The following is a 14,206-nucleotide window of genomic DNA, read 5'->3' on the forward strand; positions in this document are numbered from 1 at the left end:
TGGCATAGCAATTCCATTTTTTGGAGTCAGTGCTAATGAAATAATTAGAAACAAGTGAATTCAAGAAACACAATATTTTATAAAAGCCAAACATCGGAAATACCTTGTTTATCCAAAATGGAATGATTAAAAGTCCATACATGCAGCTCTTAAAAACCGTATTTCTTGAGAACACTCAATGAATATGTTCCTTAAATAACAAGAGATGAAAATAGTAGGTCGCAGAACTGGTTAAAGAGCATGATCACAATTGTGTAAAATATGTGAATATATACACAGAAAACGGAACAGAGATATATATACCAGAAGTTTAACAGAATTGATTGCTGACTACTATAATTATAGGTGACTAACTTTTGTCTTTCAATTCTTTGTATTCTCCAGATCTCTTTTACAATGAATGTATAACAATGTTACCATTATATAACGTACTTACAGTAAACTTTGTAATACTTTTAGGTACCTAATTGTCCTGTCTTCTTAGCTTCATCCCAAATTCCTGAAGGAGTTTCAGAACCCTCTAGAAAAGAGGTTCTCCGTGACGTTGCTGACAACCGATTCCATCTTTCTCCTGAGACACTCTTTTTTCCAGCGGCCTTGCGGAAGGCTTCCCTCTGCATCAGCTGGGCCTAGAGGTGCTTCCGACCCTCTCTTTATTCCACCTGTGCGGAAGTGCGCCTGAGCGGTTTGCCTCCCTGCAGAACCTTCGTCGGGGACCATCTACCACCCGGCGGCGGGTACAGACAGGAGTCAGTCAAGCCTACACTGGCTCCCGCATCGTCCAAGAAAACAGCAACAATCAGCCCAAATCAGCCTCCTGCCCTGGCCGCTCAGGGCAGGTAAACAAAATCAGGGCGGAGGCGAACAGGAGAGAGAAGTTTTGAGCACCCAGGTGGGAATGAGACGCCCGGGGTTGGTCCAAGCTGCTTTTCCCTGCTCCGGACGGCGCAGACACAAGCGCGGACCTCCCCCGGACTCAGCCGCTTCGGGGGCGGGGCGCGGGGGCGGGTCCTTGGGGCGCGGGGCGGGACCCGGGGCCCCGGGGCGCGGGGGGGGGGGCCTTGGGGGCCGGGGGGGGAGGTGGGGGGGGGCCGGGCCCTCGGGGGCGGGTCCTCGGGGCGCGTGGCTGGACGTGGGTTCTTAGGACTCGTGGAGCGGGTCCTCGGGGGCGGGTCCTCTAGGCGCGGGAGGGACAGGGGCCCTTGAAGCTTTGGGGGCGTGTCCTGGGGGGCGTGGAATGGGGGGTTGGCGGCCGGTCCTTGGGACGCGGGGCGGGACATGGGTCCTTGGGGCTCGTGGGGCGGGTCCTCGGGGCGCGGGGCGGAGACTGGGGGCGGGTCCTCGGGGCGGTGCGCGCGGCGTCCCCAGCTCCTCCCGCGCGCGGCCCCTGGAGTCCCGAGGCGCGCGGCCAGCCCAGCTCCGGCCGCCGCACTCGGAGCGGCGGGGCGGCCGAGCGAGCGCGGCTTCGGGCTGGGTCGGGGCCTGGGCCGGGGCCCGGGCCGGGGCGGGGGGCGCCGCCCCCAGCGTCCTCCTGCAGCCCCTGGAGCGAGGAGCCCGGGCGAAGGCGAGGCTGCGCGGGGCCGGAACCATGAACCGGAGTTTCCACAAGTCTCAGACCCTGCGCTTCTACGACTGCAGCGCGGTGGAAGTCAAGAGCAAGGTGAGCCGGCGCCGGCGCTCTGCACCCCCGCGAATGAATGAGCGCCCCGCGGGGGGGCGTCTGGGCGCTGCGGGGGGTACGAGGGCTGGCAGCAACTTTGGAGCGCGGGCGCCGCGGCGGGATGCGCGGGGGTCCCGCCGCCCTTCTCGCACCCGCACGGACACAAAGCCCGGCGGCGCGATGGGTGCCGCTGGAGCCCGACGCTGGGAGGGCCGAGCGGGCTCCGGACCCCCGCGGGAGCGGCTCTTTTGTTCCACGGGCGGGAGACGACCCAGCGCGCCGCACGGTGGAGGGGCGGCGTTTCCGGGGCGACCCGGGGGCTGCTCGGAGTGGGGCCGTTGGGGAGCCTGTGGGGCCCGGGCCGGGGGGGAGGGCCGGGCCGCGCCTCCTCCTTCGCCGCGGAGGAGCCTCGGAACGCGCGAGGGGTGAGCGGCAGCCGGCCGGGACCCCCAGCCCCGCCGGCTCGCCCCAGGCCCAGGCTCTCCCGGCGCGCCCGGCCGGCGGCCCCTCCCGCTGCCCGCGCCCCGGCCCGAGCGTGCCCCAACTTGCGGTGTCTGTGCGCGTTCGGCTAATTGCCGGATAGGATCAGGCGCTTCTGCCCTTTGCGGGGGCGGCTCCTTAGAGGCTGACGCCTTCGTCTGCGAGGGTCTTGGTTCCTGTTGTTCAGGGTCCCGGAGGAGGGGCTCCTCCGGCCCTTCGCTGCTGCTGCCTGGGAGTCGGCCCTCTCGCCCTTTCTCTCTGCCTCCCGCCTCCTGGAAAACGAGGCGGAGCAGCCTGAGGGCTTGGGAGAGGGGCTGGGCCGGAGGGTGGGCTCAGAGCTCCCACTCGGTGCGGGGCGACTGTGCCTAAGGAGCTGAGTCCGGCTACCCCCCTGCGCAGGCCGCCTCTGCGGGTCAAGGGCCGTAGGGCTCCTTTGGTAAGGGGTTTACAGGGCCTCCAACGAGGACCGGGGCCGGTTTCTCCGCAATGAATCAGTGAGTTGGATTTCATTCTCATCTTGGGGAGACGGTCTTTCTATGAACTCCTCCTCGCAGCCTTCTCCCTATGCTAATTCTGTGACCCTTGCCTGGGACTCAGCCCCTCTGCAGCCCAAGGGTGCCCCCACCCTCCTGAATCGCATGTGCCCGCTGTGAGTTTGGGGAGGAAAGAACCGCAGGCATGAGTGGGAGCTCCAGACAATTGTTGGTTTCTTCAACTGGGTTGGGAACGTGGCTGATCAGAGTTCTTTGACCACTCTCATAGGCACTGAGCACATGCGGTGGGTCTTTTTAACTTTTTGAAATCATCATGGGTTCACAGGCAGTTGTAGGAAACAATAGAGAGTCCCAGGAGGGTCCGTTTTTATAACGGGGACGTGGTCACACGCCTTGTTGGGTGTGCATTCCTGCCATTTCCAGCAAGCACAGTGCACACACAGAGCACTTACAGCAAGGGGCCCTCCTGCTGCCCCTCCAGTGGCCCTTTGATTTTAAGTGTAGATTGACTGACATTAAGCACTTTTCCTGAGTCACACAAGCCACATTCCTAGTACACCAAAGCCACATGCACCTTGCGGCTGCCTGATGGCAACAAGCTCCAGACCGTCTGTCTAGAAGGGGTGATCCGGAGGCAGGGCCCGCAGCAGGGCTTACGCCCCGTTCTGGGCTGGTGGCCTCGCATGCAGGCTGCTGGGAGAGGGAGGGGAAGAGCCTTTGCGTCCCCTCCAGGACGGCAGTGGGGGGCTGTGGATGTCCTGGCTGGCCAGTGGGCTGCCCCAGACTGCCCTACCCCTCTAGCTCCCCAGTAAAGAAGGGTGCTTGGGCTCAGGTTCAGATGCATTGACTGTTCCCCTGGAGGTAAGGGGCAGAGCTGGAGTTTTGTTTGAACTTGGGAGCACCCCTAGGAGAGCCACACCACCCTGGGTGGGCCCTGCTGAGCTGGCTGGTTCAACACACACACACACACACACACACACACACACACACATACCATTTTGGGTGCTGGGACTTGCCTTGTTTGTCCAGAGAGTCCACTTGGCTCTTCCCTCCGTACACAGCCTCCCACTGGCCCCCTTAAAAATTAATATTTGCTACCATGAACCCATCTCTGCCAGGAGCCTTTACTGCAGCTGCTGTTGTCAAAATACAGGAAGCAAAACTTGATGACAATGAGGTCTCTGCTCATGTTCGGTGAAGCACCAGAACACCGGGGTTTGCAGGTGGCAAAAATGGTGCTGGGGGCTGAGTGCAGCCAGGTCTGCTGCCTCCTACTCTTTGGAGCTTTCAGGAAAGTTATTTGACCCTTCAGAGCCTCTGTTAGTCTATCTGTAAAATGGGCACTGTTCCTGTTCCTCTCACCTCCCAGGACAGAATGAAGTGATGACTACAAGAGCGTGTGGAAGGCCGCAGACTGCCCACAGTTGGAACGGTCAGTCCCCACAGTTCAGGGTTCTGTGGCGTTTCAGAATATTGGGTGTGAAACTCACCTCTCCTGCTCTCAGAATTTCTGGCCATGTGCCACAGCTACTCAACTTCCAAGGCCTCAGGGACATCGTCTTTACCCGGTGGTTCTCCCCATTACACAGGCCCTTATGTTCCCCAAACATTTCTGCTTTAATACGTGTGAGTCATCTACTCCTCCCCAAACCAGCGGAATGCACTTCTGCCTTCTCAGTTCTGGCACCGAAGCTGCCATTTGCTTGACTTTTGCCTCTCCTCCCATAAGACCTGCCGTGTGGAAGGAGGGGCTGTGCATAGGTCTCGGGGAGCATGTCTCAGGCCCAGGGGAGCAAGTCTTGGCCCCTTGTAAGGTTAGCAGGAGGACCAGTGCTAGGGGAGGCGTCTACAAGGGGCGGAGTCATCACAGGTCTCCAGCTCTGTGAAGGAGCACGCTACCCCCGTCCGCAGTGTGTCCCCTGCAAGCCTCTGCCTTCTGGTTGGGCCTCAGTCACTCAGGCCACTGAGTCAGTGACTCAGTCACTCAGTCACTTAACCTGGTGGTCTGTTGGCCTTGGTTATGTGGCTTTCCCCCACCTGAAAGGCTCTCTGAGAATCCGCCCTGGGCGCCGACCCTCTCCTACCCAGCCCATCAGATGCTGTCTGGGCCGAGCTCCCGCCATCCTCCAGCCCCTGCTCATCTCATGGCCCCTTTCCCAGTGCTGGCACAGGACGACTGTTCAGGGCAGAGACCGAGGACTATGCGTACAGCCCCAGGCATGCCACATCCATTGCGTCTGGGGACAAGGTACTACTGATGGTTTTAGTCTAGTGTGCTGCTTTGTTGAAATCATGTTGGAGGCTCTTCTGTACTCTCAAGAAACACTGTCATTGCTGAAAATTTAGAGACCACATCAGGCACAAAACGGGGTAATTCTCCCATCCGAAGCTGAGCCTCTCTTGAGTGTGACAGCCTGCCCTCTGGACCCTCTAGGTGCACACTTCTGTCTTCTATAGAATCAGAGTCATATTCTACAGGCCTGTGACGGTCTAGCCTGAGTCCCCCTTCAAGTGTTTTGTCATGTCATTAGTGTTGTTAAAGAACATATTTTTAAAATTACTACCTGTGTTCTATCTTGTGTGTAAACCATAATTACTTTAACCAGTATCCTATAGGCTTCATTTCCAGTGTTTTCTATAATAAGCAATGCTGTGAAAAACATCTCTGTACTTACACATCTACACAAACATATACAGAGTAGAGGTTTGTTACGTAAAGAATGGGAAGAGCTCTCTTTTTGGGACGGATCCCCAGAAGCGCACTGTCTGTGCTAGCGGAGCTCACGCTTTGAAGACTTGGACTACATGTTGCAGAATTTTCCTGCAGAAAGGCTCTTGCACACGTTTACCTACCGTCTCCTGTCTGTCCATCCTCTCTCTGCCCTCCCCCCCTCTAGCCCTGGGTGTTTTCTTATTCTCTCCCAATCGGATAAGTGGAACCCCGTCCCATGGTTTTACTTCGATGCTCAAGTTATCAATGAATTGAAGATTTTTGTATTTGTGGACCACTCATCTGTTTTTAGCTACCTCTCTCTTCCTGGCAGTGTTACCGTTCTTACTTTTTATGGAGTTATGGGACCTGCTTGACAACAGGTTTTCCAAGCAGTGATTTAAGCGTGCGTGTTTCCCCTGGTCCTCAGACCCTATGTCTGGCTGAGGCTGTCTGCTGCTGGGTGCTGCAGGGACACGTCTCTCCATCTGGTGGGCTGGGGCCTGGGCCAGGCCCTCCCCACAGGGTGGTTGAGCACTTGCCTCCCGTGGGCTGTTGAGAACCGCCTGACGAGGTTTGACTCACCTGTGTGTGTCAGCTACACCCTTTTAAGATTCTGGTTTTGTACGTGTGCATATCTGTTCAAACAGGTTGGGTGACTTGATGAGGGAGGCTGCCGCTGGAGGAGACTCTCACCAGGGACCCCAAAAGCAGTTGGCAGGCTGGTGGGTGCCAAGGGGGTTGATGTGGACCTCTGGCCTGGGAGCAGCAGAAAGCCCAATGAACTCTCCCGGGGCAACTAGCCAGGGGTTCAAGCCCTTTCCTAGGACTCGTGGCATTGAGATAGAGTTCTCCTACCTTGAGGAAAGGGGTGTCAAGATTGGAAGGTGGAACCATTCAAGGCATCAGAGGCTCTCACGTTTGTGAACCGTGTCTAGAATCAGCCTGACCCTTTCCCAGTGAAGGGGCTTCCCACACTTTTAGAGACAAGCAGGGAGCTTGGCATGGCAGCCACAGAAACCACCATGACCCCAGCGGTAAAAGGGAGCATCAGGGGTGGTGTCAGACCTGTCCAGCTGGCTGTGGACATGCTTACTGGCTCACCCCTTCCTCTTGGCACATTTCTACTCTTCTGTGAACCTGGGGACCAATGGCAGGGACCGTGACCTTTTTTAGCCCCAACACACAGCCTGCAGCCTTCCTCTGAGGCTGCCCCGGTCACGCTGGGGGGGATACAGATGGTCCGGGCTGAATGCTGCCCTGTCTATAGGTTGTGCTCAGAAATGTTTAGGATTATTTAACTGTCCTTCCCAGTGTATAAGTGGTACACCTGCAGACGCTGCTCTAAATACATTGCACTTGCAAATTTCAGTCATTAACCTCCATCACAGCCCTGCAAGATGGGTTCTGTTACCATCACTGTTATACGAGAGGAGCACTGAGGTCCAGGGAGCTCTGTGAAGCCGCCTGAGGTCAGAAAGCCTGAGCAGTCTGGCTCCAGAGTGTGTGCTCTTGGCCATGAACTCTCAGTGGCTGCTGGGGAAGGAGGGCTCCTGGTTCCTCCTCCTCAGACAGGCCCCGAGGTGCAGGTGCCGGTGTTGGTGCAGGTGCCCCAGGTACAGTGAAACAGACCCCTCTGGGCTGCCTGCAGCTAGTGCTGGTAAGGGCAGCTCCTGTGCTTTGTGGGGGAAAGTTCTAGTCTTACGTCACCACAGTGGGTTCTGTGGCTTGGTCTCAAGGGACGTCCTCTATTCGGTAGGTGTCCTTAAAAGTCGGATTCTGCCTTGTGCTCAGCCATTCCTTTATTCATTTATGCAGCGACCACTCTGCCGGGTGTAGGGCTTGTGCTGGGGGATGAAGAGAGTTAAGATAGAGTAGAGACGTAGGGTCTAGTGGTTTGCTCTGGCGAGTGAGAAGACTGGGGGAGGGGAGGGTCCGTCATTCTAGTATCCATAGTGTCACCAAATCACTGCTTCACATCTCCTGGAGCCCAGAGGTTTCCCAGGCCTCCCAGCCGGCCTGCGCGCCCAGCAAGGGCCCTCGTGATGTCAGCCTCCAGGAACCGTTCCTGTCTCTTTCCCAGCATCAGCAATGTTGAAGTTGGCCATGATTCCTCTGAGATAAGTCAGAGCACCTTCTCCCCTCATTGCCTGCACTTTTCTAGTCTCGGGGCTGTCCGCTGTGCGAGACTGGGAGGTCAGCTCAGAACACTAGCTGCATTTCTCAGTAGCGTAGTCCAAGGAAACTCTTGGCATCTACAGTGTGAAGAGCAGTGTTTTGCATACAGGAGGTACCCAGTAAATGCTGGCTGAGTTGAATTCAGGTAAGGAACAACTCCATTTTCCCAGGAGCTACTAGTTCAGAAGTTGTTAGGGTGCTTTAGAAAAGAACTACTTTTTGAGGAAGGTGAGCAAAGCTTGACTCACCGATGGGATTATTTCCAGGGCACCTCTGAGCGGGGTCAGCGGCCTTGTTCATTCCCTCTGAGTGCCACGGGGGACAGAGCAGACAGGAGCGGGGGAAGGATGAGCTGAACAAAACAAGAGAAACTTTGGAAGTCAGAAGGAAATGGACTGAAAAGTCCATGTTGCTATCTCTGCGGTGAGGTGTCTGCCGAGTTCCTCAGTGTTTGAATACAGGCCGCAATCTCGGGTGGGGGCGGGAGGGAGGCACAGCCCACCATCCCTCTCTCTTCCCCAGGCTGCGTTCCTCACTGGGGCTCCAGGCAGGAGCTCGCCAGCAGGCTCCCCTCCTCGCCCCCAACCAGAGCTTTGGCTCTGTATTTTGCAGGGAGTGTGATGCATTTCACTTGGGGAGAGGAAAAACAGTTTTGTTGCTTACACAGTTTGAAAACCACCCCAGGCCACATGCAGGTCCCAGCTGTTAAATCCCCGGTTTGGGTCCGCAGGCCAAGCTTCTTCCAACCCGCCTGGTCCTACCCTCACCGGGCCTCAAGGCTGAGAGAGCGGCTGTTCCAGGAGGCTGTTCCAGACCTCCTTCACGTGGTGGCCTCTCTACTGTGTGACAGGAGCACACCCTCATCTCAGGCAGCCTGACGAGCTGGTGCGTGTTTGCACACCAGGCGAACACTACAGATCACGGACGGAGCGCTCCCGGATCCAGGAAGGTTCCCTCATGTCCTGTGTGGTCAGCATCCACCCCTGGTGTAACCACCGTCAGGGTCTCTGTCACTGAAGGGGACGGTGCTGGTTCTCGGACGTGATGTCACGGGTTAGCCTCGTGTCCACAAGGGACACTGACCTGTGTAGATTGCACCCCAGGCTGCGTGCGTGTCCCTGGGTGGCCACCTCCAGTTTGGTTTAACCCCCACCTGGTGAGGTTGTTCTCAGCTCTAGCCCAGACTCGACGGGATTTCGTTGAAGTGGCTGTAGGAGGTCTGACCATTTGGGAATTCCGAAAGCCTTGAACCACAACTTATTAAGAGTTTATTGATTAATAAAATAAATCAAGAAGAGATTCTTTGTCTTGCAGAATTTAAGGCCCCACCGCTGGTGTGTAAAGGGGCTCTTAGCCTCTTGCGGCTCTGTGGTTGCAGGTGCTGCTGTCTTCCTTGGCTTTCCTTTAGTCCACACCAGCTTCCGTGGGCCCCTCTGGTGGGCCTGGCGTCGTGGGAGAAGCAGAGACTCCAGATGAGCACAGGTGGGCCTGGGGGCTGCTCGACGGGTCGCGGGGCATCTGTTGCGCAGGCTGTTGCGTGAGAAAGGGAGATCTCCCCCCACGCGATTGTCTGAGCTTCATGTCCAGAGCGAAGGCCTCATGGGCCACCTGCAGCTTGGCGGGTGTGGACAGCTGTGAGGGCAAGCGTCAGACCGCCCGTGCCCTGGGAGGTCTGCCGCCTCGCCCCCCCTCGGCTCGCTCACACGCCCGCAGGTATGACCGTTGCCTTGCAGCCCGTCCTGGGGCTTTGTCCGGCCTCCTGGACATCCCACAGAGAGCCGCGAGTCTGTTCTCCGTTTCTCCCATCGGCTCGCTTGCCCGCAGGCGGCTCAGGCGCCGGCCTGCCTACAAGGCAGAGCTCTCTTGGTGCCTTTGCTTCTGAGACAGGGCAGGGACAGACAAGGGGCCTCTTTCTGGGGACGCGTGCTTCGTGGAAGGACCCCGAGGCCCCTGGGTAGAGGTTGCGGGAGGGAGACTTGTGAGGGCCATGCTGGAGGGCTTTGGAGATGATAGTCATGTCTGTATCCTGTTTTCCACGGCATGGGGGCCCGAGCCACCGGCTCCCCACCCACGGGTCCTAACCTCACTTCCCTCTCTGGTCTGTGATGATAATGGGGTGTTGCTGTGGGACAAAACAAACTTCTGTGTCTGTGGGATGGTCCCTCACGTGAAGGAGGAGGTGGCGCCCCGCCTCTGGGTTCTGGTCCCCTTGGGCCCATGAGCCGCTGTACCCATGCAGGGTTAGGGGCACAGAGCCCAGGCTCCCCGGAACATGCTCCCGTGGACTGGAAGGTGACGAGGGGCTCTGCAGGTCTGGGAGACCCTCCTGCAGGAAATGGGGTGTAGAGGACCCTCGTCCAGTCCTCAGGAGATGAGCTGCCCCAGGATCCCTTCTCCCCATGAGCTCGGCGTCACCGGCCCTGTCCCCCCAGCACACAGGCTGGGAGCAGTCTCCCCGGGGCGTGGCCCCATTGCTGGTCGGTCAGTGATGCCTCTCCTCAGCCCAGGCGGTGGAGGACTAGTCACGGCACAGCCTGGAGAGTGGCCCGGGCTGTGCCACCACGGATGCCCCACACTTGGCCTTGATTGTGTTTCTGGGAGGCACGTAGTCTCGGGCTCCCTCCCAGCCCTGGGAGCCTCCACGAGCCCAGTGGGAGCAGCTGCCACCCGGTCACACCAGCAGGAGGAGAGTCCGGGCGGTGTGACCTGTGTTCAGCTACAGTGAGGTCTCACGGTGACAGCCCCTTTCCGGGAGCACCGGCTGTGCGGGGCTTTCTGCCAGCGTGTGCATGGGCTGGGCAGAAGAGGACCCCGGGGACTCGCCTGTCAGGTCGCCTGACCGAGGTTCCGCCTGTAAGTGCCAAAACCAGGTCTTAAACCCGCAGTCGCTTCCCGTGTGTTTCATGTCATTCCCCGATTACACCTCTGGAAGCCAGACACCACCTACCTGCCCGGCCGCACTCGGCAGTCATATCCTCGACCTGCACCCCGGCCCCACGCCTCCTGACACTGGCTCGGGGCTGTGCGACTCCCTCAGCATCCCGCACGCACCCTGTGAGTACCCCTCTCCCAGGCGGCCCTGTGGGCCCCAACTTGTGCTGCGGAGATGGCAGGGACAGGGTGAACCTGACCAGCTCTCCCACGTCCTCCTCTTTGTGGCTGTGAGCAGAGTACCGTGGCGACTCCCCTGCTCCCTGGCACCCCTGGACATGCCCCTCAGCAGATGCCCCTTGAGTGGCATGGCTGCGGGTGCATAGCGGAAGGGCTGCCCGACTGTGTGGGCAAGTGTGGGTCTTTGAGAAGGGCTGAGACCACAGCCCTGTGAGCGCCCGTGTGTGATGCGTTTCTCCAGGCACTCTGGTGAGCAGAGGCCCCTCTGCTGGGACCACACTCGCTCAGCATGCACATATATTTGAGTCTCACAAAAACCCTATGAAAAATGTGTTTTTGTCCCTTTTTTTTTGAAGGAGGAAATATGCTCAGAGAAGTTTAAATTATCCAGAGGCACAGAGCCAGAAAAGGACAGTTGGGAATTTGCCCCCGCAGGGCCTTGTGCCTCATGACTCTGCCCTCCCATCTCTATGGGTAAGACATCACTGGTCCAGACCCCATCCCATCTCAGCCCATCCCCGTCCCTGGAAACTGCCCCCTTTTTTGTGACTCGTGAGTTCATACTAGGATGTCCCCTCGCTTCCTTAAGGGGCCAGGGTTCCAAGCTTCCGCTGGAGTGGATTTCCGCGTCCGAGAAGTCCCATGGAGGCAGGGCCAGGTGAGAAACCTGGCCTTCACCTCCTGCGTCCCTCCACTCTGCCAGCTCCACCTCTCAAAGCAGCCAGGTCTCCTGCACCGTGACCCTCAGCTCCAGAGCAGCCAGACCCGCCCTCATGGTCCCACCTGCCGGCAGCCCTTCTTCAGGCTGGCAGGCTCAGACACCCCTTCCTACCTGGGGAGTCTGCTCCCAGTGGGGTGTCCCGGGGCTTGACTTCTGTCGTGGAGTCCTCAGTTTATCACTGGAGCTCGTTGGATCTTTTCTGCATTCTCTCCGGCATCAGCCCCAGTTCTTCTGTTCACTACCCTCGTGACTGTGGTCAGGGATCGCATCCTTCCAGGTCTCAGTCTCCTGGCCTTTAAAATGGGACCAGTGACACTCGTGCATGGCTGTTAGGGTTAAAGAGAGCTTGTACAGAAGGCATGGCACTGACCACACCTGCTCTACCATACTGGAAATCCCTGCCAGACAGAAACCATGGACCCTGTTCCTAGATCTCTGTGTCCTCCACTCTCAGCCCTGCCCCACATCTCCGTTAAGCGGGGCTGGGTCCATGGACGCAGATCATGTGTGTGAGCAGAGGAGCACACGTGTGACCTGTAGCACACACACGTGCTCACTGAGGTGACCCAGGTGCATTGGGTTCTCCATCCCCAGCACCCTCACAGGGTTGTTCCCCTGAGTCGTCCTGTGGCTGCCACAGCTGGGCCATCATCCCTGCAGGTTGGGGTAGGTGGATGGGGCCCAGGAAGGGGCCAGGCTCTGCTGTCGGCTACACCCCATCTGACTCACAGGTCTGTGGCCTGATTTTAAACTGTTTCATCACGTCAGCTCAGGAAGTCATCCCACGGCAGGTCCCACGCTCCAACAAATGCCACATGAGAATAACAGCCTTTGCTTCCGGATCATTCTGTGAAGGGAAGTCTTCCCACCATTTTCTCTGGGGCAGACGCAAGCACTCCTGCTCCTTGACCCTGTCCCCAAACAGCCTGATATGGCTGCATCACTGTGCAGACAAGCATCTGAGATCTGTCACGTCTGGAGCTGTCTGTGCTCCTTCCACCTGTGCTGTGGCCAAGCCGCTCTGGTCCTCTCTTCACCTGGGTGTTTCGTTTCCTTAGACACACAGTTCGAATCAGGGCCTGCGTCCTGTAGTTTCTGTGTGTGCATTTCTCAGTTTGGAACTACACATCCGCATGTGTGATCACCGCCCAGCACTGGGCTCTCAAACAACCGTCAGCCCCATGAAGGCACTCGGCCCTGGCACCAGGTGCCACGCACACCTGGCATTCAGTAAGTTTTTGTTCAAGGAACCAACCCTAAACAGCAGCCCCTAGCAGTGACTGGCGAGATGCCCCCTGGGATGGGCACAGCCCTGCTTTTCAGACTGATGTGTGCCTGAGTCACTGGGAGTCTAGTGACTCCCTCCTTAAGCCTGGGGCCTGAGGTCACCCATCTGCAGCCGTTCCCAGGTGACAGTGCTGCTGCTGGCTCAGGCACACACGTTGGGGAGGTCCAGCCCCAGAGAGCCTGGCTTCACTGGTGGCAGGCGGGCCCAGAGTGCTTAGCTCCCTTGCCTCTTGGGTTAGGCAGGAGTCACAGCTCTGGGCTGGGCCTTGTGGCTTTGCTCTGTGCTGCACCCTAAGGATCACACTAGATTCAGCAGGGTTCGAACTCAGGACCCTGGGATCCTGACCTGAGCTGAAGGCAGACGCTTCACCGACTAAGCCACCCAGGCGCCCAAGACAGCATTTCTGTTGGCTTAATTACATTTCATCCTGGGAATGTGCTTCCTCTGGTGAAAATTTAACATTTTTGACAACTAAATATTTTGGTGAATGTTTTCCCTGAAAATCTTTCTGATGACTTCCCCCTTTGCTCTCTCCTGAGGGGCCTGGAGGCGGGGCCTCAGGGGTGTGGTGGGGGGTGGGGCCTCACTGGCCGCAGTGGGGAGTCTCCGTTGGTGGGGGGGGGGGCGGGTGTGGTGACACCGGGTCCCTAATGTTGGGCCGAGAGGTGCCCCGCCGAGAGAGCTCGGGCGCTGCGGGGGTAACCAGGCTGGATAACCAGGGTGGCGTGGGTGCGTCAGCTTAAGTCTGCGCTTGTCGTGCGCGAAAGGACAAAGGAGCCCGCGGACGGCCCATGGAGTATCTTTTACCCAAGACGGCGTGTCCCTGCGGGAAACGACCCTAGGAACCCTGGGCTTCGGGCTCGGGCCCTGGTCAGTGGGAGCGGGGGTCCGAATGAGACCCAGTGTCCAGGACCCTCCCGGATCCTTCAAGATGACAGCAGTTTCACGGTAACTGAGGAGTCTAGGCCTGGAGGGCATTTTTTAGGTAAAACAAGTGCTCGTTGTGTTAGGGCCGCAATCAGGAGCAGAGCGCGTGTGCTGGGACCGGCGCTGTGCGGGAGCCTCCCCGCGCGCTGCTTCCTAGAGCCTCCCCGCCGCCCATCCTGCAGGCAGGATGCGGGGGTCGCCCCATCCCCAAGCCCCGGCCGCGGCAGTGCGGCCGCCCCTAACCCGGGCTGTGTGGGGGAGACCCCGCGGTGACCCGCGGGGGCTGCGGGGAGAGACCAGCCGGCTGCCTTCCCCCGGCGCGTGGCACCGACCGACCCGGTGCGCTCGGGGAGGTACCACGCGCCCCGGCTCTCTGCGGCGGGTCTTCCCGCTGGCGCGTAGTTTTGGGGCCTCTTCTCGGCTGGGCTCCCCCCGCCGCCTGGTGCCGAGAGCAGCCCCGCGCGGACCGGCCGGCGACAGCAGGAGCCTCGCGTGACCCTGGTTATTCAGCAAGTGGGTCTGGGGCCGCGGGACTGCGGGGCCTGGGGCAGGGCAGGCATGACGAGGAGACCCGTTCTTTCCCTACGTACCCAGGGCAGGAGGCGTGGAAACAAGGCCTCTCTCCCACACACACCTT

At 58.6% G+C, this 14,206-nt stretch overlaps 1 protein-coding gene across 1 annotated transcript in view; it reads left to right on the top strand.

Annotated features, from left to right (window-relative positions):
- Window positions 1-1,412: 1,412 nt before the first annotated feature.
- PARD6G (par-6 family cell polarity regulator gamma) overlaps window positions 1,413-14,206 on the top strand; it is an 80,209-nt gene continuing 67,415 nt past the window's right edge. Inside the window, exon 1 of the mRNA XM_032872175.1 lies at window positions 1,413-1,660. Coding sequence (XP_032728066.1) covers window positions 1,589-1,660 — 72 coding nt within the window. The 5' untranslated portion in view covers window positions 1,413-1,588. The remainder of the gene's footprint in view (window positions 1,661-14,206) is intronic.

This window comes from Lontra canadensis, unplaced genomic scaffold (assembly GCF_010015895.1).
Source record: "Lontra canadensis isolate GAN:19392208 unplaced genomic scaffold, GSC_riverotter_1.0 scaffold44, whole genome shotgun sequence".
NCBI lineage: Eukaryota > Metazoa > Chordata > Mammalia > Carnivora > Mustelidae > Lontra > Lontra canadensis.